At 40.2% G+C, this 25,829-nt stretch overlaps 1 protein-coding gene and 1 pseudogene across 10 annotated transcripts in view; one reads left to right on the top strand and one right to left on the bottom strand.

Moving 5' to 3' along the window:
• Cep350 (centrosomal protein 350) overlaps nucleotides 1–25,829 on the top strand; it is a 128,307-nt gene that overhangs the window by 5,124 nt on the left and 97,354 nt on the right. For 8 of the 10 annotated variants that reach the window (XM_006529907.4, XM_030243199.1, XM_006529906.4 and 5 more), the window contains exons 2-7: nucleotides 5,587–5,672; nucleotides 6,957–7,003; nucleotides 8,316–8,427; nucleotides 9,427–9,586; nucleotides 14,380–14,993; nucleotides 23,935–24,048. In XM_006529907.4, coding sequence (XP_006529970.1) covers nucleotides 5,600–5,672; nucleotides 6,957–7,003; nucleotides 8,316–8,427; nucleotides 9,427–9,586; nucleotides 14,380–14,993; nucleotides 23,935–24,048 — 1,120 coding nt within the window. In that variant the 5' untranslated portion in view covers nucleotides 5,587–5,599. The remainder of the gene's footprint in view (nucleotides 1–5,586; nucleotides 5,673–6,956; nucleotides 7,004–8,315; nucleotides 8,428–9,426; nucleotides 9,587–14,379; nucleotides 14,994–23,934; nucleotides 24,049–25,829) is intronic. The other 2 variants (XM_006529903.4, NM_001039184.1) reach the window with 1 other exon arrangement.
• Nucleotides 13,474–13,573, bottom strand: Gm23744 (annotated as a pseudogene).

Genomic DNA, 25,829 nt, shown 5'->3' with positions numbered 1-25,829 from the left:
GATTGAACTTGCAGCTATGCCCCTGCCTTAGCTGTCAGAGTGCCCGGATTACAACTGTGTCTCCCCAAGCGTGGTCTTGGTACCTTTCTTATCTGGCAAAGATTTTGGTGAGTTAGCTTCTTTCCAATTGTCATGATAAGATACTATGAGTAACACAGTTTGTGGAAGAAAGGCTTATTTGACTTACAGTTCCAGAGGGACGATAATCCACAATGGCAGAGCAGAGGTAGGTGGCAGCAGGCTGCTGGAGCAGCAGCAGACAGGGCACTTCACAGGAAACAGAGCAAACTTGGAATGGCAAAGAGTTGCAGGTCTTTTTGAAAACCTCAAAGCCCCTAGTGATGTTCTTTCTCCAGCAAGGCCATACCTCATTCTCAAAGACCATCAGGGACCAAGTATTCAATTGCCCAAGACTTACATAAATCATTACATTTGGTGATGTTTGAATACACAGAGTCTTTGTTAGCTTAAGATCTTGTTTACTGTCAAGTCAACATTTAAAAAATGTTCTTAGCTGGGCAGTGGTGGCGCATGCCTTTAATCCCAACACTTGGGAGGCAGAGGCAGGTGGATTTCTGAGTTTGAGGCCAGCCTGGTCTACAGAGTGAGTTCCAGGACAGCCAGGACTACACAGAGAAACCCTGTTTCGAAAAACAAAAACAAGACCAAACAAAAAGTTCTTATCAATATATATGATTTTAACCAGATTGGGGTGTGCACTCGTATGTGTATATATGTGTGTGTGTATGTGTGTGCATGTATAAATAAATGTAACATGTTCAGTCCATTTAGTGGTGCTTATATGTGTATGTATTTAGGACTGATCACGTGGAATCAGATAACTTATTAGGGCACTTGTCCTAGAAGAAGGCTAGTTCTACCTCTCTTAACAACCTGTAGCTCTTCATCTATAGGAGTGTAAATAAAGCAATGTCTTACCCGTGTCAAAGCCTGTAAATTACAACAATAACGGCCAAGATACGCTCACAGGTAGACTTGCGGCCTGTTTGGTAGATGGGAATTCATCCTTGTTCCAGTAAATATAGCCCTGCCTGTGGGTGGTGAGGTCATGAACTCCAGAGGATAACCAACACTGCCACATTCCTAAACCTGTAAAATTTCCAACCACATTCTAAATATCTATTCAGAGCCCCAGAAGGATTTAGGCAAGTTACAATAGCATTTGGGAAATAGCTGAGATTATGAAAAGTGTATTGAGGGGTTAGGGAGCTGGCTCAGTTATTGAACTGTTTGCTATGTAAGCGTGAAGACCTGAGTTCAGATCTCTAGAACCCACACTAAAAGCCAGGCATTATGCTATATGCCTGTAATCCTGGCTGTAGTGAGATGGAAGCAGGATCCCTGGGGATTGCTGGCCGTGTACTCCAGGTCAGTAGGTGAGCTCTAGGTTCAGTGAGAGACTTTGTCTGAGAAAGGAAGACAGGCCCCACCTTTGACTTTTGCCCTTCATGTGCACATGCACACACACATAACACGCACACACGTACATACACATACCCACTCACACATGTGTACTCGGACATGTATACACATACCTTAAAATGTGTTGAATTTTCTTGGTAAGAAGAAGCTAGAAAAGAGGTCTAGTGTTAGGAAATGTAACCATTGAAGTACTGGGCTGAGGTAGAGGGCCTTCATCACTCAGTTAATGTATGTGCTGTTAAGGAAAAAGGAGAGCTGTGCTTACATTATTAATCTAGGAGAAGTGGGAGTTTCAAGATTAAAGTTCGAAATTGTATATGTTAATAAAATATTGCTTTAATACCATCAAATGGAAAGTTATACTGTGCATATGGGTTTTTTATTTTTAGATTTTTAAAGACATAATTTTAAACAATGTTTAAATAAGTCTTTAAACTTTATTTATTTTATGTTTATGAGTGGTTGCTTTCATTTATGTCAGTGCACTGCATGTGTGCCTAGTGCTGGCAAAAGTCAGAAGAGGGTATCTGACCCCTGGAATAGGAGTTATAGGTGGTTGTAAGCAACAGTAGGAATGCTGGGAATCAAACCCAGGTCCTCTACAAGTGTTCTTGACTGCTGAGCCACCTCTTCAGCTCACTCAAATCGTTCTAAGACTGTCAAAAAATCAATTCGTAAGTCAGGAAAAAGTCATTTTTAAAGATTGTTGCTTTGGTTTTGTGTTTGGAAAAGTCTTATAAAATGGTATAAATGACATATGATATGCACGAAAACAATGTACAAATGTATAACTGAGTTAAGTCTTATGAAATGTACATATCCATGAAATTGGTACCCAAATCAACAAATGATTATAAACAATTGACTAGCCCCTAAATCCGGTGGGCGGACATGACCTCAGTTCAGTCACTCCAGGGCTGCTGCTGAACCTCATTGTGGCACCTCTGAAAGTGGTGCTTGTGTTGTCCTTAGAGTGAAAGGATTGTATGGCACATATGTTGTTTCTGTGTTCCTTGTGTAATAGAGCTGTGATCCTGAACTACATCATTTTATGAGCAAATATGACATTATATAATAATGTAATCTATTGATACATGCTATATAAACGTTGACCAGATATTTGTAGATTGACTGTAAATTAGGCATTTATTTTGAAACTTTTTAATGTTTACACCACTTTACTTTTATTAGCATAGACCCTTAGATGGAGACATTGTAGGCTAGAATGCAGTTTTAAAACTTATTTGACCTACTTATACTTTACATTGAGAAAATAGTCACTATATTTTTGGCACTTACTTTTAAGGCAAAGAAATGTTTATGAAGACAGTTTTGTCAGATCATTGACAGATTAGTGATAAAGAATGAGCGCATGCATGTGTGCGTGCATGTGCACATGTGCGTCTTGCCCTCAGGAGGATGTCAGATTCCCCGCTGTATCATTCTCTGCCTCATTCCCTTTTGAGACAGGCATTTCACTGACACACCTGTCGCTGTCCTCTGCAGTGCTAGCATACAGGCACGTGCACCCATGCCCAGCTTTATGCTTGCTGACTGGGATCTGGACCAAGCTCTCTTGTTTGTATAGTGTGTGCTCTTACCCACCAAGCCACCTTCTCAGCCTCCGATCTCTTTTTTTCAATCAGTGCTGATAACTGCGATTAAAGTTTTTATGGTTGAAAAAAATTTAAACTATTGGTAAATTTACTGATTTTTGTTTTTTTCCCAACCCCTGTTTTCAGAAGAAAATGTATTTTTTGAAGAAGTTTTGTATGTATAACGCTAAGGATTGAGTAGAGGGCACGTAGTAAGCAAGCATTCGGCCACTGAACCTCAGCTCTGACCCTTAAAAGAACTTAATCTTTTTTTTTAGATTTATTTATTTATTATATGTAAGTACACTGTAGCTGTCTTCAGACACTCTAGAAGAGGGCGTGAGATCTCATTATGGATGGTTGTGAGCTACCATGTGATTGCTGGGATTTGAACTCTGGACCTTTGGAAGAGCAGTCAATGCTCTTAACCGCTAAGCCATCTCTCCAGCCCCAAGAATTTCATTTTTAGAACAGTTTGAAGTTTGTTTCTAGGAAACCTAATGTCAGGATTAATTAATGGAGAAATTAATTCCCATAAAATTAATATACTTTAAAGTTTTATGTATTTGGACTAAATAGGTAAAATTTTAATTTTTCTTAAATCTAATTTGGGATTTTAAAATATTCAACACACTGGAACCAAGAATGCATTGCAATGGTGCTTGCCTACTGTGTTTGTGTTCTGGGTTCAGTTTCTCAGGACTCCAAATAACGTACTGTATTTTCTTTATAAGTAACTAATTGAATAACATGATTTGTTGCATCTTATCTATTTTGTGTGCATGTGTATGTGCCTGGTTGCATTTGCCATGGTACACAGGTGGAGGTCAGAGGACAACTTAGGGAGTCAGTTCTCGTTCCATAATGTGGCCAAGGGGATAGAACTCAGGTTGTCAGGCTTGGCAGCAAACATTTGTACCTGCTGAGCTGTCTCCCTTTAATTTCCAAATTTTAAACCTATTTTGTGGATTAAATACTTAATAAATATGGTAAAATTTAATATGCTATAAAGAGCTAATAAAATTAATTTTAAAATTAAGATCTTACTAGGTGAATGAACAAAGGACAATTCATAAATAAAAAAAAAGAAAAAAACCTAAGATTAAGATCTGTGGCAGAGGAGAAAGGGAAGGAAGGATTGGAGGAGCCAGAAGGATCAAGGACACCACAGGAGCATGGCCCACAGAATCAGCTGACTGATAGTCAAGTTGGCTCACAGAGATGAGGGAGCCTGCACGGGTCTGACCAGGTCTTAGACCTACACATGTGTTACAGTTGTGTAGCTTGGTGTTCTTGTGGGACTCCTAACAGTGGGCGTCGGGGCTGTCTCTCGTTCTTTTGCCTGCCTTTGGGACCCTTTCCCTCCTATTGGATTCCCTTGTCCAGCCTTGATGCGAGACTATGTGCCTGGTCTTCTTGTACCTTGTTATGCCGTATTTGGTTGATGTTCCAGGTTGATGGCCTGCTCTTTTCTGAGGGGAATTAAAGGGGGCATGAATCCAGGAGAGAGAGACTGGGGGGAGAGGAGGGAGGGAAGTTGCAGTTGGGATGTAATATATGAGAGAAGAATAAATTAAGAAGGAGGAAAAAGATTTGTAGCAGAATATTTGACCTGGCTAAGTTCTACCATGTTCAGATTCAAACAATCACTTTTTCCTATGGAAATCAAAAAACAAAAGCATATGAACGATATTAAAGGGTCTTAATGAAACTTCTGGGCCCCTATATTACTGGAAGCTTGAAACCAGTTTGACGTTGGATCTCAGCAGCATGTCCTTCACATTCTTTAGTTCAGTTTCAATACATTTTGCAGATACTGCTCTATAGTTCAAATAGGCCAAAACCCATATACACAGTGTTGTTTTTGTTTTTAAGACAATGCCTCATTATGAATCACTGACTGGGCTGGAACTTGCTGAGCAAGACCAGGCTGTTCTTAAATTCACAGAGATCCACCTGCCTCTGCCTTCTTAGTTCTGAGATTAAAGGCATGTGTCACCATGCCTGGTTACAGTGTTATTTGCAGTAGAGAAAATGAAACATGATAAGGTATTGGTTGTTTCTATTTTAGGAGAAGGTCTTGTTTTCCTGTTTATTTACTGTGTGTGAGAAACTGTGTGGGGATATGTGCATGCCATGGCTACATGTGGAGGTCAGAGGACACCTTGCTGGGCACCTCTCCCATCGTGTAGGCCCTAGGATGGAAACCAGGTTGTTAGCATGACTGAGCCATCCCACCAGCCTCTTCTTACTGTCATGCTAGGGGATGAACTGGTGTTGCATGTAAGGGCAGCATGTGTTCTACCGCTGGTACAGCTCCAGCCTTGTGACTCATAGCACAGTCGTGCACTGTAAATGAAAATTTAATAATAATAATAATAGTTCCTCTAAAGTATTGTATTATTTATTGGATTATTATGTGTTGCTTATGAGACTATGAAGCTGCATTTTATTAGAGATGACAGTGTTCATGAATAGGTCAGGCTCTGTCTCTACTATTGTATTTTATAATAGTGATGGGCAGTGATTGTTGATGACATTATTGCAGGTAAATTGGCAAGATGAGGAGCAGCAAGTCAAAAGAGGTGCCTTTACCAAATCCCAGGAACTCTCAGAGCAAGGAGACTATTCAAGGTATGGCTTTTGTTTTTACACTGAACTTAGTCTCTTTCTAAGGTCCTACAATGTTCAATTTTGGGCTAATCAGTAGATGAAATTTGTGCATTATCTTTTGATTCATAAAACAAAAGAGTGGATTATGCTGGAGCAGTGAGTGGCTCAGCAGTTAAAAAAAGTGCTTACTGATCTTGCAGAGAACCTGTGTTCAGTTCCCAGCTCCTCCTGTCCTGTCTGGCTTACAAGTGCTTATGACTTCAGCTTCAGTGGTCATTTGCATGAACTTTTACATGTGTACACTACACACACACACACACACACACACACACACACACACACACTTAAACTATTTTTAAAAAGTAGATAAATAATTTAAACTTTTACTTTTTAGTATACAAGTACCCTTTAAAAAATGAATTAGTTGAGCCAGATGTGGTCATGAATTACTGTAATGCCAGAATTCAAAAGGTTGAGGCAGGGGGATTATGAGATTAAGGCCAGCTTCTGCTACACAGTATGAACTCATCTCTCCTCAAAAATTATTTATGCAAAATTAATGTTTCTTTTTCAGAAATCCTGAAATGACTGTCAGTATCTATAGTATATACATAATAAATTAAAGTTATAGGTACTTTAAGGTATGATATTTTAAAAGGGAAACTGACAAGTAGATCCAGAGGAAGGTTCTCGTTTGTGAGGAAACTAGAAATTACGCCATATGGGGAGTCTTTGGAGGAAATGAAAATTCTTATCCTGGAAGAGGATAACTCATGGGAAGCAGTGCAGCCTCTAACTAGTTGAAAGACTGTTACTTGAAAGACTAAGTAGTTTTGTTTGTACTAGTAAAGTGATATATGGAATAGTTTTAATAGTATCCTTTCACTTATAAAATATTGATAGAGGACAACACATATTTTAGGTATATTGGTTGATACCTAAAATCCCAGCAACTCAGGAGGCTCAGGCAGCAAGATTCTAAGTTGGAGGTCAGACTAGGCTTTATAGCAAGACCCTACCTTATTTTACCTTATTTATTCTCTGTCTCTGTCTCTGTCTCTGTCTCTGTCTCTGTCTCTGTCTCTGTCTCTGTCTCTCTGTTGTGGGGGATGTTCAGGCCATCGGTGTGAACTGAGTATCCTTCTTTTATAAATGGCTTGAGAAGCCTGACCTAGCATTGTAAGTGCATTGGATAAGGGCTGAAGTGGTTCTCAAGCCTTTGATCATGTTTGGGAGCACATGAAACTCTATAGTTTCTGAAGTTAACTTCAGATCTCTGACTCTATTACTATCACTTTTTCTCAGTAGATGTAACCACATCATGGGATGCACTTTCTCAGACCAAGGCTGCTGTAAGTAGTTTTAGTTTCTATTTTAAACATTTACTTGGTTTAAAATTGATACTATGTTATGATGTGATTAATTAGAATATTTAATTGGAAAACAAAGGCATAGATTACACAGTGAACAAATGTGAGTAGTGAAGAAGTAAACTAGACACTGCAGTAGGGTCTCGGGTCTGCTACTGTCATGACATGTCAAGTATTGGAGTGACCTGTGTGGCTCCTCACCTTTAATTAGCTGGTTCACTTTGTGAGTTGATAGGTAGGGTGGATATGGGGAGGTTGGATGGTACCTGTGTAGAAGGCTCATTATCAGGGAGGAAGGGAAAGGAATTGGCTTCTTGAATGGACTATGAGTTATCTCTTCTGTTATGTGGTTCTTTTATTATGTTATATGTTATATTTTATTATGTTATATGTTATAGGTTCTTTTCCTTTATAAGAAAAAAGTAACTATAGGAGAGTTATTTTCTTTGTGTTTAGTCTTGTCTGGATTATAGAAATCTAAACTGGTAATGTAATATATGGTCCCTTTAAGGAGATATTCCTCTTCTTGGTTGATTATCTTTTTTTTTTTAAGATTTATTTATTATTATATGTAAGTACACTGTAGTTGACTTCAGACACACCAGAAGAGGGCATCGGATCTCATGGGTGGTTGTGAGCCACCATGTGCTGACTGGGATTTGAACTTAGGACCTCTGGAAGAGCAGTCAATGCTTTTACCTGCTGAGCCGTCTCGCCAGCCCCTGGTTGATTATCTTAATATGTGTTTTTTTTCTTTTCTTTTATATACCCCCGGAGTTTGGCTTTGTTTCTTTATTGTCTATTTAAAAAAACATTTAGTTATTTTTATTTTATGTGTCTGATTGTTTTGTCTGAGAGTATGTGTCTACTGTGTGTTTGGCTGGTGCCCATAGGCAGCTGTAAGCCACTCTGTGGGTGCAGGGAACTGAAGCTGGACCCCCCAAGAGTAGCAAGCGCTCCGAACTGCGGAGCCAGCTCTTCAGATGGGGATTGATTATTTTGTGGAATTTTCTATGTTCTAATCTTTGGAAAGCAAATCAGCTAGTTTTATTTATTTATTTGTATTTTTTGTATTCTGTAGAGAAGGTCTGTTCTCTGTGTCTTGAGAAGCATAGCCTTTCATAATGGTAGGGAGAAAAATTGTATTTTGAGTAAATATAATAAAGATTTAGCTTTGTAACAAATGATTATGCGGTCTCTCTCCATGAGCTTTAAATGTATGTAATGCAGGAATGAATAGTAATTGGATTATTTCAGGATTAATTTATGTGTTTTCATGGTATTCAAATTTTAGCTGAGACACATTGAGAACAAATTAGAAGTAACTCCTACAAGCACAGCTGTAATCGATTCTGTGATGGATACTAAGAAGTCTGCAAGTGCTACCCGAAAAATAAGTAGGAAAGGTATGTGTGAAGTCCCTTCTAAGAATTTAACTATACTGAATACAGATTCATAAATTACTATTATTGCTTGTGGGGATAGATGCACATACGCCACGCCTGCATTTGTGGAGGCCAGACTTTGGTTCTCCTTTTCTACCTTTATGTGGGTTCTGGGGTTGCCCCATTAATACAGATTTTAGTTGTCTCAGTTTAGTGCGTCTTGGTAGTCTGCAGTGCATGTCTTAGGCTGAGTACTTATGCAGAGTACTTGTGACACAGCCTCATGCTTAGTGATGCTGATGGTATTTTTACCAGTGCATCATGCGTTTTCTTTGTTTGTGGGAATGAGAATTGTGTTTGGGTGTCTGAGGTTATAGATACTTATTTTGTTAGTTCTTAGGTATAGTCTTTGAAGGTAAAATTTAGCTGACTTAACACGAATGTGTTTCTTTTGTGGGGGGGCCAAATTTTTAGTCATGAATATCTTTCATATAGAAACTATATAATACATTGACACTATGCAGATGCATATAGATATATAGATATATTTTTGGTTTCCTTGGTGGACTACAAGGTACAAGTAAATGCTGTCCACTTAGCCTAAGCGTTGCTGGATTTTAGCAGTTTTCGTCTTATTATTTCGAAGGGAGGTTCCTGAGGATTTAACCTAGGGCCCCACATGCATGGGCAGTCCCTACTGCTGACCTGTATCTTTAGCCTTATTTTTACTTATTTTGTATTTTGAGATCAGTGTCTCCACTGGTCTTGAACTCACTTTGTAGTTCAGGCAGGCCTTGGCTGATGATCCTCGTACCTTTCGATGCATAGCTTTTGATTTGGTATTACCTTCTTAGAGTTCAGTTTATTTTTCCATAAATTTAGTTGACTGGGTGTTTTCTTTCTGCTTACCTAATATCTAACAAGGGATGGTAGGAGGAGCACATAGGTAAGTTATTCTCTTAGACAGTCATGGTTTATAGCATATGTTCTCATAGTTTTTTTTTTTTTTTTTTCTTTCAGATGGGAGATGTCTAGATGATTCTTGGGCCAGTGCTCCAACTTCCAAATTTTCCAAACCACGGAAAGAGAAATCCCGTAGTCCTCTCAGGGCTACCACCCTGGAAAGTAATGTTAAGAAAAACAATCGTGTGGAGTTCCGTGAACCTTTGGTTTCTTATAGGTTGGTATTAGGAAAACACTGGTATAGTCTAATAATAACTGCAATAAGATTATGATTTTTCAGTTTTTCATGTACTGATTCTGAAGTCCTGTTAGTTTTTTCTCGTTGCTGTGACCATCTGTCTGACAAGCAGCCTGAGGAGGGAGAGCTTTATTTGGTTACAGTTTAAAAGGAATACAGTCCATCCTGGGGGAGGGCAAGGCCTGGCAGCAGACCTGCGAGGCTGCAGGCCACACTGTACCTGCAGTTAAAAAGCAGAGGGGCAAGGCTCTGGGAGGGAAATCTCAATGCCTACCTGGCCTACAAGGCCTGCCTGCAACCAACTGACCAACACATAAAGTTCCACGGACCTCTGAAAACAGTGCCAGACTGGGCACTCCATCATTCAGACACACGCGCCTGTCTCACACTCAAGCCACAACAGATAGTTCAAAAAATAAAAATTCACCAAAACATACATAAAAACTGATAAATCTGGAGCATGCCTTTAATCCCAGCACTAGGGAGGCAGAGGTAGGCGGATTTCTGAGTTCGAGGCCAGCCTGGTCTACAAAGTGAGTTCCAGGACAGCCAGGGCTACACAGAGAAACCCTGTCTCGAAAAACCAAAAAGAAAAACAAAACAAAACAAAACAAAACAAAACAAAAAAACCCCAAAAGACCTGAAAAATCACCCCCAAATCAACCTTCTTATAAAATACTGTTTATTGGATTGCCTTTTTTTGTGGTAATAGATTCCAAATCCAGGATCTCTCATATCGTTGTCAAAAACTCAGCCGCTGAGCTTCGTCCCCAACCTGTATCCTCTCTATAAGTATTTGATAGGAAGAATAGTAATTTTGTCTCTATGTGCGTGTGTGCCTGTCTGTCTGTCTGTCTGTGTCTGTGTCTGTATGCTTGCCACATGCGTTGTTGGTGCCCAATCAAACTCCAACCATCCAATGTCTGGGCAACTCATGATCTTCTGGGCTCCTCCAAGGGCTTGGGTCACTTCTTCAGCCATGCCCTTTGTAAAACACTTCCCAGAAGATTTCACCTCAATGATGCTGGTCTCTTCTTAATCACCACTAATTTCTTAGCTCCAGCTACCCAGCATCAATAGGCCCAGTAATGCAAAGGTTTCACTTTAGAAGTTCTGGTATCTTGTTAATCACAGCTGATTCTTCAGCCCCAGCTAACCAGAACTACAGAATCTTCTCAATCAAAACAGCAATGGCCCTGAAAAGAGTCTTTAATTTTCCCTCTGAAATTTCACAAGCCTGACCTCCATCTTCTGCACTGTTTTCAACATTATCTGTCAAGCTCCTATACAACATCCCACAGAGCTCTTAACACTGAATGGATCTTCTAGCCCAAAGTTCCAAAGTCCTTCCACAGTCCTCCTCAAAACATGGTCAGGCTGTGACAGGCATACCCCACTATGCTGGTATCAGTTTGTCTTAATACCAATCTGCCTCTCAATTAGACATCACTTTCAAACATGGGTGATTCTTTCTCCAAACTAATTTTACCCTCAGTTTTTGGGATTAAAAGTGTATACTAAGGAATGTCTATTCCAGCCAGAGGGATTAAAGGTGTGAGCTAAGGGTGAGCCACACCACAACTAGAAATACCGTCTTGGGGTTCACAATGTGATGATAAAATGTCCTGCAATAGAGAACAGTGTATTATACTCATGATTTCAGAGGGCACAGTCCATGGTTAGCCAGACCATGCCTGAGCATCCTGGAGGTGGGAGCACATGGAGAGGGGCGTATCCACCTCAGAGTGTATGAGAAGCAGAAAGAGAGACAGAGTCAGAGACAGAGACAGATGCTATGAGTTCATGAGTGAGAGATGCCCCTGGCAAGCTATCCAGCACATCCACTGGTGATAGGCTTCCTCTAGCTAGGCCACACCTCCTCAGGCATCCACAACCTCACACAACAGTGCTGTCATTGAGGAACCAAACATTTAATGTAAGAGCTTATGGGAACAGTTTCTATTGAAACCATACTACTTCATTTTCCAAGACAGGCTAATCTGTGCTCCTGTAATAGTAGATACTTTCCATTATAGCATTTTCCTATCACAGTTTGATTCATGGTTATCTATTGAAGGGTGTAAATCTGATCTTCTCAAAGCAGTAACTGGCTAGTGTTTTGCCATGTGCTAAACATTAATGAATATTTTTACCAATATTTTATTAAGAAAATTTAAAATATTTTAAACAGCTAAAAGTATAGTGAAGACCCTGTACATACTCAGTAAATATTGAATGTTATGTAAAATTACCTTTTTATCTATTTTCTTTTTTAAAGACTTATTTTTATGTGTATGTATGCATGTGCTTATATATATGTGTATGCCATTACCACAGAGGTCACAGAGGGCATCGTAGCACCTGGTGGACTTAAACACAGATGTGAATGATCTGACAAGGGTGCTGTTATCTGAGCTCCTCTCCTGCCACGAGCAGCAAGTCCTCTTAGTTGTTGAGCCGTTTTCAGCCCCCTCAGTTTTCTTATCCCTTTTTAGCTTTATTTTATTCTCTCTATGTTCTAATTTTATACCTAATTTTAAAAAACTGAATTGTTGAATACTAGTGAAGATAGTGAACATAATTGCATTTAGTCTTCATATCTGATGGCAGCCATAGGACTCATTTCTCAGCTTTGTTTTGTTCAGCAATTGACCACTGTGGACAGGCTTTAGAGATCTGGAGTCCGTAGATGCCAATGAGACTGTGAGCAACACTGTAGACTAGCTCTGTGAAAAGTGCATGTTTATATGCTCATAACAGATGGAGTTACCAGGTTGGATAAGGTTATAGTTTTAAGAGTTTCTGAGGTACTTAGGGTTTATGTTTTTATGTGTAATGGTCTAGATTAGGCTATAGAATAGAATTGTTAGTGTGAAGTACAGTGTTACTTAAATGTTTTTAGTAGTCACACACTGAAGAAGATAAGTAAGCTACTGTTTCATATGTTCCGGGTCCAAACTGCTGTACATGGAGTGGGTATACTTTCTCCTTCATGTTGTGTTTACAGCTGAGTTTATTTATTTTATTTTATTTCATTTTTTATTAGATATTTTCTTCATTTACATTTCAAATGCTATCCCCAAAGCCCCCTATATCCTCCCCCCACCCTGCTCCCCAACCCACCCACTCCCACTTCCTGGCCCAGGCATTCCCCTGTACTGGGGCATATGATCTTCACCAGACCAAGGGCCTTTCCTCCCATTGATGTCAGCCTAGAACATACAGCTGAGTTTTATTTGTCTTCATTAACCTTCTTTTTAACAAACTTCTTTTTTTTTTTTTTTTTCCATTTTTTATTAGGTATTTAACTCATTTACATTTCCAATGCTATACCAAAAGTCCCCCATATCCACCCACCCCCACTCCCCTGCCCACCCACTCCCCCTTTTTGGCCCTGGTATTCCCCTGTACTGGGGCATATAAAGTTTGCAAGTCCAATGGGCCTCTCTTTCCAGTGATGGCCGACTAGGCCATCTTTTGATATATATGCAGCTAGAGTCAAGAGCTCCGGGGTACTGGTTAGCTCATAATGTTGTTCCACCTATAGGGTTGCAGATCCCTTTAGCTCCTTGGCTACTTTCTCTAGCTCCTCCATTGGGAGCCCTATGATCCATCCATTAGCTGACTGTGAGCATCCACTTCTGTGTTTGCTGGGCCCCGGCATAGTCTCACAAGAGACAGCTACATCTGCGTCCTTTCAATAAAATCTTGCTAGTGTATGCAATGGTGTCAGCGTTTGGATGCTGATTATGGGGTGGATCCCTGGCTATGGCAGTCTCTACATGGTCCATCCTTTCATCTCAGCTCCAAACTCCGTCTCTGTAACTCCTTCCATGGGTGTTTTGTTCCCAAATCTAAGGAGGGGCATAGTGTCCACACTTCAGTCTTAGATAGAGGACGTATCAGATATTAAACTGATAAGAACAGATACTACACTTGATCTTAGCCAAAAGGCCGAGAAGCGATAACAAACTTCTTTAAAGAACTTTAGAATAGTATGTAAATTAAAATTGGCTGAAAAGGAAAACTTCTGCTAGTATTTTTGTAAACAAAGACTATAGACTTTGTATGAGTCTGCTTACTCTTGAGTTTTATGTAGTTTTAAAGCTGCCATACATTTATTTCTCTGGTTATGAGAAGGTTCACTTTAGAAAAAAGTTTTTAGGGCTTCTTGCACACCATATCTTTTAGTAATATTTACTTGCTTACTGTTTGAGACATGGTATTGTTAAGTTCCCCAGACTGGGTTTGTACGTAGGATCTTTCTACCTCATACTCTCTAGCAGATCTGAACCTTTAAAAAAAAAATCAGTCTGTCTGTCTGTCTGTCTGCTTTTTGGGACTTGTTAACTTTCCCAAACTGGCTTTGAACTTGTGACTCTCTTGCCTCAGACTCTCCAGCAGCTTGGATTATGGACGTGTAGCATTAAGCCCTGGTTTTCCTTTTTCAGACTTGTAGGGAGTTGTTGTTGGTTGTTTTGCTTCCGCTATTAACTCCAGGTTCTCCATTCAGTGTAAGACTGGCTTCAGTTTGACTGCTCTGTTTTACTGTTACTCAGGCTCTTCTTATTGGCAAGTAAAAATTATTTTACATAATGTCTTGATTCATGTATTCATTTTAGGATTGTGTAACCAAGCTCTTTCATGTATGTGTCACCTCACACACTCACTATTTGTGGTGAGAATGCCTAATATCTAATTTCTGTAGTTTTTGAGTCTACAGAATTTTTTGTTCTTAACTCTAATCACTGAGTTTTTTGTTTCTATTACAGGGAAACCCACGGTACACCTTTCAGCTTAAGTCCCAGTCATCTGGAGTCAAAGCATGTCTATTGTATTCACGAGGAGAAGCCCGAGAGTGGGAAGCAGATGGTAGTTAGTCGGGAAGACCGGAATATCCAGTGCTGTGATTTTGAGAGTGCTCAGCCCTCGGTCATCAGTGATACAGTTGTTAGATTTTTAAATGATGGACCAGCAATTGATGCATTGCACAGTTCTGAATGTTTAATGAAAATGGGAGTACATGTAAGAACTGAGGATGAAATGCCTAACAGAACAAAAGGAAGTGAGAACAATTCAAAGCCTTCTCTTAACAACATGGAACATGATGTTGATCCGAAAGTGATGCTGCTGTCTGACTCTTCTCCATCCTCTAGTGCCTGTAATTCCCAAAGATCAGATATTTCAAAGCGGCAGCAACATGATATTAAACTGGAAAAACTTAAAGAGCGGATTAGGAAACAGTGGGAACACTCAGAAGAAATAAACGGCCAGGCCCAGACTCTAGGTCATATTGACCATCCAGTAATGGTTGTTAATGTTGACAACTCGGTGACAACGAAAGTCAGGAAAGTGGCAACAGCACCACCTGCTCCAGCATACAAAGGTTGGTACCGATCGGTATGCTTTTCTCTGTCTTCATGTCCTCTGGTCCCCTAGGACGTACAGAACAGCTGAGTACCAAATTAGCTGCATATAAAAAATGGACATGTTACAAATGACAACTCTAGACCTAAGTCAGAATTTCTGGGGATGCGTTCCAGAATGAGATTTGCTTGTTTGTTTGTGACACAGGCGCTCACTGGTAGCCCTGAATAACCTGGAATTCACTCTGTGAACAGGCTGGCCTGGAACTCTCAGAGATCTGTCTGCCTCTGACTCCCAAGTGCTGGAATTAGACCAGAATAAGAAATTTTAACAAATCTCTTTAGAGGATCTTACCTCTTCCTCTCCTGCCACCCTCCTCTCCTCCTCTCTTTTTGCAAGAGGGTTTATCTATATCTAAGACTGGTCTCAAACTCAAAGCAATCTGTGGTGACAGACAGGCTTGAGCCACTCTGCTCAGCTTCTTAGGAATTCTTAGAGGTTGAGCCTACAAAATAGGAAATAGGTTTAGTACCATATTCTGACAACCAAAAGAATATTGTTTGGAATTCATAGACTTGCTTAACAGTAATGTCTGTAGTGGTGTGTGCTTGTAATCCCATCTACTCTGGAGGATGAGGGAGGGAGAATGTCTAGGGTAAGGCCAGCCCAAACTGCTGAGTTCCAGCTAGCCTGACTGCACAGCCCGTCCCTGTCTCAAAATAGAAAGTTTTAAAAAGGGACAGGGATGTAGCTCAGTAGTAGATAGCTTGTCTAACATACTCAAGTCAATGGGTTTAATTCTCAATATTAGAAAAACCCCACTTTCAAGACAAATTAATCAGTTCCCATTTAACATAGGACTGCATAGTATTTTGGCATTGACATGGATCCTGTTTTAATTTTTGACAGAGTTGGGGGGTGGGGTGGAGAAAAGAGATCCAAAACCTAAAATACTCCAAAATCTGAAATATGTTAAGAGCTGATAGAACACTGTAAGTGGAAAGTTCTATATCTGATCTCGTGTGGCAAGTCATAGTCAAAATGCAGGTACATAATATTATTTAATCAGATGCCCATGGGATCCAGGCCTAGCCATTCCCCATCATCCTGGATATATCTTTGCCATGCATGTCCAGACTCCCCAACTCCGTTCTGTTCACAGGGATGATAAAACAGTGTATTTGTAGATCACACACAGCAGCGGAATTTTTCCATCATGCCTCACAAAGGGTTTGGGAGCATTTCTTAGCTTTTGCTTATTTTTTGCACTCTGGTGTAAAGTTACTGCTGGGAATGTCAAAAAGCCTGGTGAATATCCTTAATTGTAACAATTTATAGGTAAAGAGAAAATATTTAGGTTTATCAGTAATGTCAAAATCAAGCCTTCAGAGTGTGAAACATCTGACAGAAGGGTTGGGCTGGAGTGACTGGGCAGCAGACATGACCTGAGAACAAGATAAACTGGGAAGTTCTGTCATGAAAGTGGTGAGCAGAAGTTAATGAAAGGGAAAGGCAGACTGTAGACCCAGAGATGAGTAGCTTATGTTTTCAAAGTAGGTCTGTTGTTAGGCAGTGGTGTCATAAACCCTTAATCCCACTCAGGAGGCAGAGGCAGGTGAACCTCTGTGTGTGAGGCTAGCCTGCTCTACAGAGCAAGTTTCAGGACAGTCAGAACTGCATAGAGAAACCCTGTCTTGAGAAACAAAAGGGTATTTCTGTCTGCACTGCAAGTAGCACATGCCAGTGAGTGGGATGCTATTTTGTACACCTACCTGAGTGAACAGAAATGGAAAGGACTGTGACTGCGCAAGAGTTTAAGAAAACACACAGGGTACTACTACTACTACTACTACTACTACTACTACTACTACTATTATTTTGGATTCATGGTGGGAAAACGTGCTGATTACAAAACCAGAGAGAAGAAATTCAGTGACTAGTTTGCCAAAGTTGTTGCTGATAAAAATCAAAAATACTCATGACACATTACTGTTTTGGTGGTATTGCCCCAGAAAGATGCTAATGATAGCCAGCCCAGGAATTAAGGCTGCCAAGGACAGAAGGGCTGTTGAGATATGTTAATGCAGCAGGCACACAGAAACCTTAAAACGTTGTGTGGCAACTGAAAGTATTCACCTTCCCTGTTTTAAAGGCTTAATGTTTTACTAGTCTGTTGTGCTAATAAAAAGTCAGACCTTAGACAGCTCTTTTTAAATTGGTTTCGCTGGCACAGGTACCACACTCACTCCTGGGGAGCTGCCCTGAATAATGATGGCAGAATTTTGTTTCTCTTGACAACTGTTCTGTTCATCTTCAGGGATAGAGGATGGAACAGAGATTAAGGGAATGGCCAAGTAATAACGAGCCCAACTAGAGACCCATCCCATGGGCAAGCACCAATCCCTAACACTACTAATGATACTCTGTTATGCTTGCAGACAGGAGTCTAGCATAACTGTCCTCTAAGATCCTCTATCTAGCAGCTAACTCAGACAGATACAGATGCCCACAGCCAAACAGTGGGTGGAGCTTGGGGACTCTTATGGAAGAGTTGGGGGAAGGATTGAGGGCCCTGAAGAGGATAGGAACCCCACAGCTTCTATTGACCCATGAGTATAGAAGGATATCGTTACAAGTCATTTTACTGATTTTTTTTTTTAAGACCACTAGTATTTGGTCTTAATACCCTAGGTCTCTGGGCTATCTAGTCTTTGATTCTTGGCCACCCAAGCAGTGTTGGGTATGGGCTCTGTCTCACGGAGTGGGTTTTAAGTCAATTAGACATCATTTGGCTACTCACACAAGTTCTGTGCTGCCATTGACCTAGCATATCTTGCAGGCAGGACAGATTGCAGGGCAAAGGTTTTGTGGTTTAGTTGATGTTTATGCTTCTCTTTTGGTAGCCTGCAGAGTACTTTCTTGCACAAAAGGTGTTAGAATGTAGGGGTGAAGGCTTCATGTAGGCACCAGTTTGACTTCTCTATGTTCCATTAGTTGTGTGGGTATTGTCCTTGGCAGTGAGGCTCTCTCTGTCAGGTTGTAGAGAACACCCCTTTGTCTTAGCAACATGCTGAGTTGTCTGGGAATTGCCATGGGACCCCACCTTGGCCAAGAACTCAATTGAATGCAATGCAGTCCCAGTAGTGGAAGACTTGTTTGGAGACAAGAGATGCCGATTTGGGACTCTGTCTGCCCCATTATTAGGAAACCTTATTAAGATCTCCTTCATGTATGTTAGGAAGTTTCCACTGCTCTAGGTTTCCATACTATCCCTCAGATGCCCCTCAATTCCAGCTGTCTCTCCCTGCATTCCTTCCCTTAACCCTTTCTTCTCTCCTCTTACCAACCTGCCCCAAGTCCACCCATAAAATCTATTCTATTCTCCCCTCACAGGGAGATCCATGAGTTTGCCCATGGTTCCTAATCTGTCTGAGTGTATGGATTGTAGGTTGGCTATTATTTATTTCATGGCTAATATTCACATATAAGACGAAATAACATTTATCTTTCTGGGTCTGGGTTACCTCCCACAGGATGATTGTTTTCTAGTTCCATTCATTTGCCTGCAAGTTTCATGATGTCATTTTTTTTTAAACAGCTGAGTAATATTTCATTGTGTAAATGAACTACATTTTCTTTATCCATTCTACTGTTGAGGGACATTTAGGCTGTTTGCAGTTTTTGACTATTATGAATAGAGCAGCAATGAACATGGTTGAGCAAGTGTCCTTGGAGGATGAAGTGTCCTTGAGGTATATACCAAGGCTGGATCTTGCGGTAGCTCTAGTTTCAACTTCCTGAAAAACTGCCAGACTGATTTCCATAGTGGCTGTCCAGGTTTGCACTCCTCCCTCCCAGCAATGGAGTCTATGTTCCCCTTATTTCATCTCCTCCCAGCCAGAGCTGTCACTTGTGTTATTGGTCTTAGTCATTCGGACAGGTGTAAGATTGAATCTCAAAGTAGTTTTGATTTACATTTCCCTGATGGCTAAAGATGCTGAACATTTGTTTTTAAGTGATTCTTGACTATTTGAGATTCCTCTTTTGAGAGTTCTCTGTTTAGATCTTTATCCTACCTTAATTTGATTATTTGTTGTTTTGGTAGCTAGTTTCTTCATATATATGAATGAATGATTTTTGGATGTGGAGTTGGTGAAAATCTTTTCCCATTCTGTAGCTGCTGCTTTGTCTGAATGATAGTGTCCTTTTGCCTTATAGAAGCTTTTCAGCTCTGAGGTCCTATGTATTCATTGTTGTTCTTGGTGCCTGGACTCTCTGTTCAGGAAGTCTCTTCCTGTGCCATTACATTCAGGGCTATTGCCCACTTTCTTTTCTATCTGGTTCAGTGTATCTGGTTTTTTTTGTTAAGATCTTTGATCCATTTGGAGTTAGGTTTTGTGCAGGGTGATAAGTATGGGTTTATTTGCATTCTTCTACATGTCTACACCCAGTTTGACCAGCACCATTTTTTTGAAGATGCTGTCTTTTTTTCCAATCTGTATTTTTGTCTTATCAAAAATGAGTGTCCATAGGTGTGTGGATTTATGTCTGTGTCTTCAATTCAGTTACTTTGATCAATGTGTCTGTTTTATGTTAATACCGTGAGATTTTATTACTGTAACTCTGTAGTATAATTTGAAATCAGAAATGGTAGAACATCCAGCAGTTCTTTTATTGTTCAGGATTGTTTAGCTAGCCTGGGTGTTTTTTTCTTTTCCATGTAAAGTTGAGAATTGTCCTTTCAAGGTCTGTGGAGAATTGTGTTGGAATTTTGTTGGGGATTCCATTAACTCTGTAGATTGCTTTTGGTAGGATGGCTCTTTGCATTATGCTAACCCTACCAATCCATGAACATGGGAGATCTCTCCATCTTCTGATATCTTCTTCAGTATCTTTCTTCAAAGACTTGAAGTTGTTATCATACAAGCCTTTCACTTCCTTGATTAGAGTTACCCCAAGATATTTTATATTATTTGAGGCCATTATGAAATATGTTTTCTGTAGTTTGTATCCTTATTTGCTCCCGTGAGTATTTTGTTCCCCCTTCTAAGAAGGACTGAAGCACCCACACTTTGGTCTTCCTTCTTCTTGAGCTTCATGTGGTATGTTCTGTGATGGTCTAGCAGGATGCAGTGAATTATTTCAATTTTCTTGTATCTGTTGAGACTTACTTTGTGTCCGAGTATGTGGTCAGTTTTGGAGAAAGTTCATGAGGTGCAGAGAGGGTATATTTTTTTGTGTTTGGGTGACACATTCAGTAAATACTTGTCAGGTCCATTTGGTTTGTAGTAATGTCTGTTGACTCTGGTATTTCTCTGTTTAGTTTTTGTCTGGGTGACATACTCATTGGTGAGAGTGGAGTATTGAAGTCACCCATTGAGTGTGTGCAGGTCATTTTTCGATTTAAGCTGCAGTAGCTTTTTTTTTTTTTTTTTTTTTTTTTTTTTTTTTTTTAATGAACTTGGGTGCCCTTGTGTGTTTGAGGCATAGAAGTTAAGAACTGAAATGGCATTTTGGTGGACTTTTCCTTTAATAACAGGTGCAATATCCTGCTCTATCTCTTTTGATTACTTTTCATTTGAAGTCTATTTTATTAGATATTAAAGTGGCTACACCCATTAGGCCCACTTACTTACTTGGAATATCTTTTTCTAATTATTTACTCTGTGGTAATGTCTGTCTTTGATGTTGAGATATGTTTCTTGGATGTAGCAGAAGAATTGACCCTATTTTTGAAACCATTCTTTTAGTCTTTTTATTGGGGGATATGAGACCATTGACATTGGGAGATAGCATTGTGCAGTGTTTGTTGATTCCTGTTGCATGTTTGGCTTTATTGTAGATTGTCTTTTTTTAATCTTCGGTGATTGAAAGTTTTGCTGGTTGTAGTAGTCTTGGCTGGCATCTATGGTCCCTTAGAGTCTGCAGCACATCTGTCCAGGCCTTTCTAGCTTTAGAGTCTCCATTGAGAAGCCAGGTGTAATTCTAACAGGTCTGCTTTTGTATGTTACTTGGTCTTTTTTCCTTGCAGATTTTTATAGTTTTGTTTTTTTTTCCTTTTGTCTTGTTGTTCTGTTTGTTTAGTGTTTTGATATTTATGTGCTGAAGGGACTTTTTTTAATTTATTTTTTTATTAGGTATTTTCTTCGTTTACATTTCAAATGCTATCCCAAAAGTCCCCCATACCCTCCCCCACACTCCCCTAACCACCCACTCCCACTTTTTGGCCCTGGCTTTCCCCTGTACTGGGGCATATAAAGTTTGCAAGACCAAGGGGCCTCTCTTTCCAGTGATGGCCGACTAGGCCATCTTCTGCTACATATGTAGCTAGAGACACGAGCTCTGGGGTACTGGTTAGTTCATATTGTTGTTCCACCTATAGGGTTGCAGATCCCTTTAGCTCCTTGGGTACTTTCTCTGGCTCCTCCATTGGGGGCCCTGTGTTCCATCCAATAGCTGACTGTGAGTATCCACTTCTGTGTTTGCCAGGCCCCAGCATAGCCTCACAAGAGACAGCTATATCAGGGTGGGACTTTTTTTCCTGGTCCAATTTATTTGGTGTTCTATGCTTCTTATGCCTTTATAGGCATCTCCTAAAGGTAAGGGGAAGTTTCTTCAGTGATTATGTTGAAAAGGTTTTCTGGGCCTTTGAGCTGGGATTCTTTCTCTTCTCCAATTTCTAGTATTCTCAGGTTTGGTCTTTTCATAGTAGCCTTGGATATTTTGTGTCAGAAGTTTTTTAGATTTAACGTCTTCTTTGACAGATGTATCCATTTCTTCTGTCATATTCTATTTTATCTTTAACACCTGGAATTCCCTCTTCCATCTATTATATTTAGTTGGTGAAGCTTTCCTATGTAGTCCTTGTTTGAATTCCTACATTTTTATTTTCAGAATTTCCTCAGTTTGGGTTTTCTTCATATCTCGATGGCTTTTATTTGTTTTCATCTGTTGTTTGTTTGTGTTTTTCTGGATTTCTTTCTGAGACATATTGCTGTTCTCCTTAAGGACTACTGCCATCTTCATACAGGTGGCTCTAGTATCTTTTTGTTGTGCTTCAGCTACGTTGGACTGTTCAAGGCCTGCTGTGGTTGGATAGCTGGACCCCAGTGGAGACATGTTGGCCTGGCTGTCATTGTGTTCTTATATGTTAGGTTAGAGGCATCTGGGATGGGGATGATTACAGGTCTAGGTGCTGATTTCTGGATTTGTCTTTGTTGGGTTTTGTTCCTTGGTTTCTGTTTCCTCTGTGGATTTTTGGAGAGTGTGATGCCAGTGTGTTGCTTAGTAGGATATTTTATTGGAGGTGACACTTGGGAACAGGGATAGAGTAGGGGTCTGAAGGGGTTCACAGGAGTGTTCAACCAGTATCTGCTTCTTTTGTCTTCTTGGAATGGGGGAGATAGTGAAGATAGGTCACCCCAGAGGATCAGCTAAAGCGACTAGGGGGTTGGATCTTAGAGAACAGGAGGAGGGGAAAGTGTACAGACAGCCTACCTGCTTTCCTGGCAGGAGTGGGCTGGGATAAAGCAACAAGTCAGGAGAGGGAAGGTAGGAGGGGAAGGTCTGTGGGATCCACAAGAGATGTGGCCCGAGGGGCAAGGGAGGGCTGCAGCAGGGGTCCTACTGCAGAGTTAGGGGAGAGGAAGAGGGACGGATGAAGTTCTTGTTAGCTTACCTGTTTACCTAACCTGTTCAGCGTCTGTGTTCACAGGGAATGCCTCCTGGTATTGGAGGCTGGGATACTGGGATGAGTTGGGGAAAGATGGTTGTGGGAAAAGATCCCCATGATGAGGTCAGGGAGGAGAGGGAGGCCGATTTCCTGCCACAGAGCTGGGGTTGAGACTTGGGGGAGGGCTGGGGGCTGGCATTCTTGTATTATTTAAATTTTTTGAGTCTCCATTTCCAGTGTGTTTGAATATATGTTGCTTTTATCTCACAGAAGCCTGCTTTTTTCCAACTGGTATTCATCAGTATACTGTGTAGTAGCTAATTATGCATTCCTTTTTTAAAAAATAGGTTAATTAAATATAGAAAATTTGACATTAATATCACAGAAACACAAATCAGACCACAATAAGATGCTACTTTGTAGATCCATTAGAGTGGCTTTAGTGAAAGAGACAGGCGATAGTATCAGCAAGAATATGGAGAAATTACAACCCATGTGTCCTGATGAGACTACAAAATGGTGCTAATGCTTTAGAAAATAATTTATAGTTCTTACAGTTACACACGCACAGTTACCATGACCCAGCAGTTCATTCTTATATGTAATACCCATTAAAAACATTTCCACAAAACTTGTATAAGAATATTTATACCAGAATTATTAATAATAGAAAAAATAGAAACAGTCTATGTGACTGTGTGAATGGATAAATAAAATGTCATGTCCGTTCAAAGATCTATCAGTTGACCCTGATACAAGGTGTTAGAGCCTTGAAAAATTACCAAGTACAATAGGCTAAACATAAATGACATAATGTTGAAAGATTCCACTTATATGAAATCTCTAGACTAGGCAGATCCTTGCAGATAGAAAGTAGATGAGTAGTTGCCAGTGGTAGACAGGTGTAATGGGCATCAGCTGATAACAGGGGCAGAGTTCCTTGTCTCAGTGATGAAATACTCTGCAATTAGATAACAGTGATAGTTATGAAACAATGTATTTTAGGACAACTAATTTTATCTTACGAGTGAATTTCCGGGTTGTTGAGATGGCACACTGACCTGATGACCAGACTGTGACCCTCAGGATCCACAGGGTGGAAGGAGAGAGCCAACTCCTGCAAGTTACCTTCTGCTCTCCATGTTCATGCTGTGGCATGCCCGCTCATCCCCAACTAAATAAATAAAGTGATATTTTTTATAGTGAATTTTATGTTATTTTTAAAAAATTATATCTGACTTAAAAACAGAACCAATCTTTGAAAGCATCTTGTATTGGTGTGTATCAGGTTTCAACCCGTCAGAGACCAAGATTCGCACTCCTGATGGAAAAGTGTGGCAGGAGGCGGAGTTTCAAAGCATGAGTAGAGAGCTGTACCGAGACTTAGCACTTCAGTTCACAGGTAAGAGCAGAGCTTTCTGTGTCTTGCTTATTTTATCGTGTACACCATAACATACACTATTAACATGAAACTCTCCAACCTCGAGATGCTGTCCCTCCTAGGTGTGTTGTGTACTAGAGTAGTAATGGTTTAAGTGAGGAGACCTCTTGGCCACTTAGCTCTCCTCCAGGGTTAAAACTAGCCTCCATGGCTCATGCCACAGAAACTAGGCTATTTTTAAGGCTTGGGGACTTGGGAAGTCAGGACAGACTGATTTTATGGAAGCATAGAGTTGTGGTTTGCATCTCTTAGGCCTCAAATGTGTTTAAAGTGGCCAGTAATTACAGTTAGCTTTTGCAGAAATGAGAGCGTCACAGGAGGGGAATGCATGTTAGAGAATTATAACCAAGAGGAACCTGGGGAAGACCTGAAGAGCTAGAACAAGCGGGACAGTAGTGTTCCCACCTCCTGCGTGGCTTGTAAGGTGCCAAACAAGGTTGATGTGGCGCTTAGTCTGTGTTTGCTTTTTAAACAGTCGAGGAAATGAAAACTGAAAGAATAATTTTTCCAGAATATGCAAATAAAGAATTAAAATCAAGATTCAAAATCAACTGTTTAATTCCTAAACCTGACAGCTAAGATTTTGCTAATCTCCCTTCTTTCTTTCTTTCTTTCTTTCTTTCTTTCTTTCTTTCTTTCTTTCTTTCTTTCTTTCTTTCTTTCTTTCTCTTTTTCTTCTTTTCTTTTCTTTTCTTCCTTTCCTTTCCTTTTTTTGTGGCATTAAATTCCATTTTCTTTATTTTATTAAACATTCTATGCAGGATACTCTTCTCATGTAGAAAGAAAGTGTCATGTAGTAATTATGAGCAAATATTTTAGAATCAGCTTAAAAGTTCGTGTCTGGCTCTGCTGTTCATTAGCTGTATATGTGAGGCCGTTACATACCCTTTACCCTTGATTTCCTCATCTTAAAAAGAAGTGGCAGCAGCTGCACCTCACAGGACCTGGTAGGGACTATTATGTCAGGGACTGTTTAAAGGTTATTTGGTTACTCTCTGCCTTCCTCTTTTTATGGTGGGTAAAGTGTATTCTTAACCTCTACCTGTGGGTATGGTTATACTCTCGTGTGTGTGTGTGTGTGTGTGTGTGTGTGTGTCTGAGTAGATTACTCCATCTTGCTCTCACACTCTGTGTCAAGCTTTTCCTCTGTCTGGTCACACCCACAAACACACTGTTAGGCACATTTGTCATAGCAGGCATCATGCTAGAATACCTCTTTGGGCTCTCTCTCCAGTGGTCCCCTTCTGTTCAGAGCAAAACTGCAAAGTGTTTCCTTATGCTAATGGTCTCTGGTTTGTATCCTCCCCTTACATGTGTTTGTTTGTTTGTTTGTCTGGGGTTTTTCTAGTGTCAGGATCATCAGTGACACTCACTTTGCGTCTGCAGTACCTCATCTACATTTGTCCTGCTGATTCCCCAGCAACAGTTGATATTGTTAGAACTAGTGCCAGCCCTTCCTTGACACTCATCACTTGACTTTCTAGAAGCATTGTTTTTTTCTCTTAAATCTGTCTGCTCTTATTCTTTTCTTCTCTCCTCTCTCCCCTGTCATCTTTCCTCTCTTCTTGCTTATTTATCCAAAAAGACCTACTAGGAAAACGTATGTATTCTTAGCACCTAAAATAGTTCTTATGCAAATATTCTAGTTGAGATTTCCTCCCTGAATTCAAACTCTTATCAACCTGCTCACTGTATATCTCCCATGCATGCTTTATAGATAGCTTAGGCTTACTGTCTGAAAT

The sequence above is a fragment of the Mus musculus genome, chromosome 1, assembly GCF_000001635.26.
Source record: "Mus musculus strain C57BL/6J chromosome 1, GRCm38.p6 C57BL/6J".
Classification (NCBI taxonomy): Eukaryota; Metazoa; Chordata; class Mammalia; order Rodentia; family Muridae; genus Mus; species Mus musculus.
This window is presented reverse-complemented; position numbering and strand designations above follow the sequence as displayed.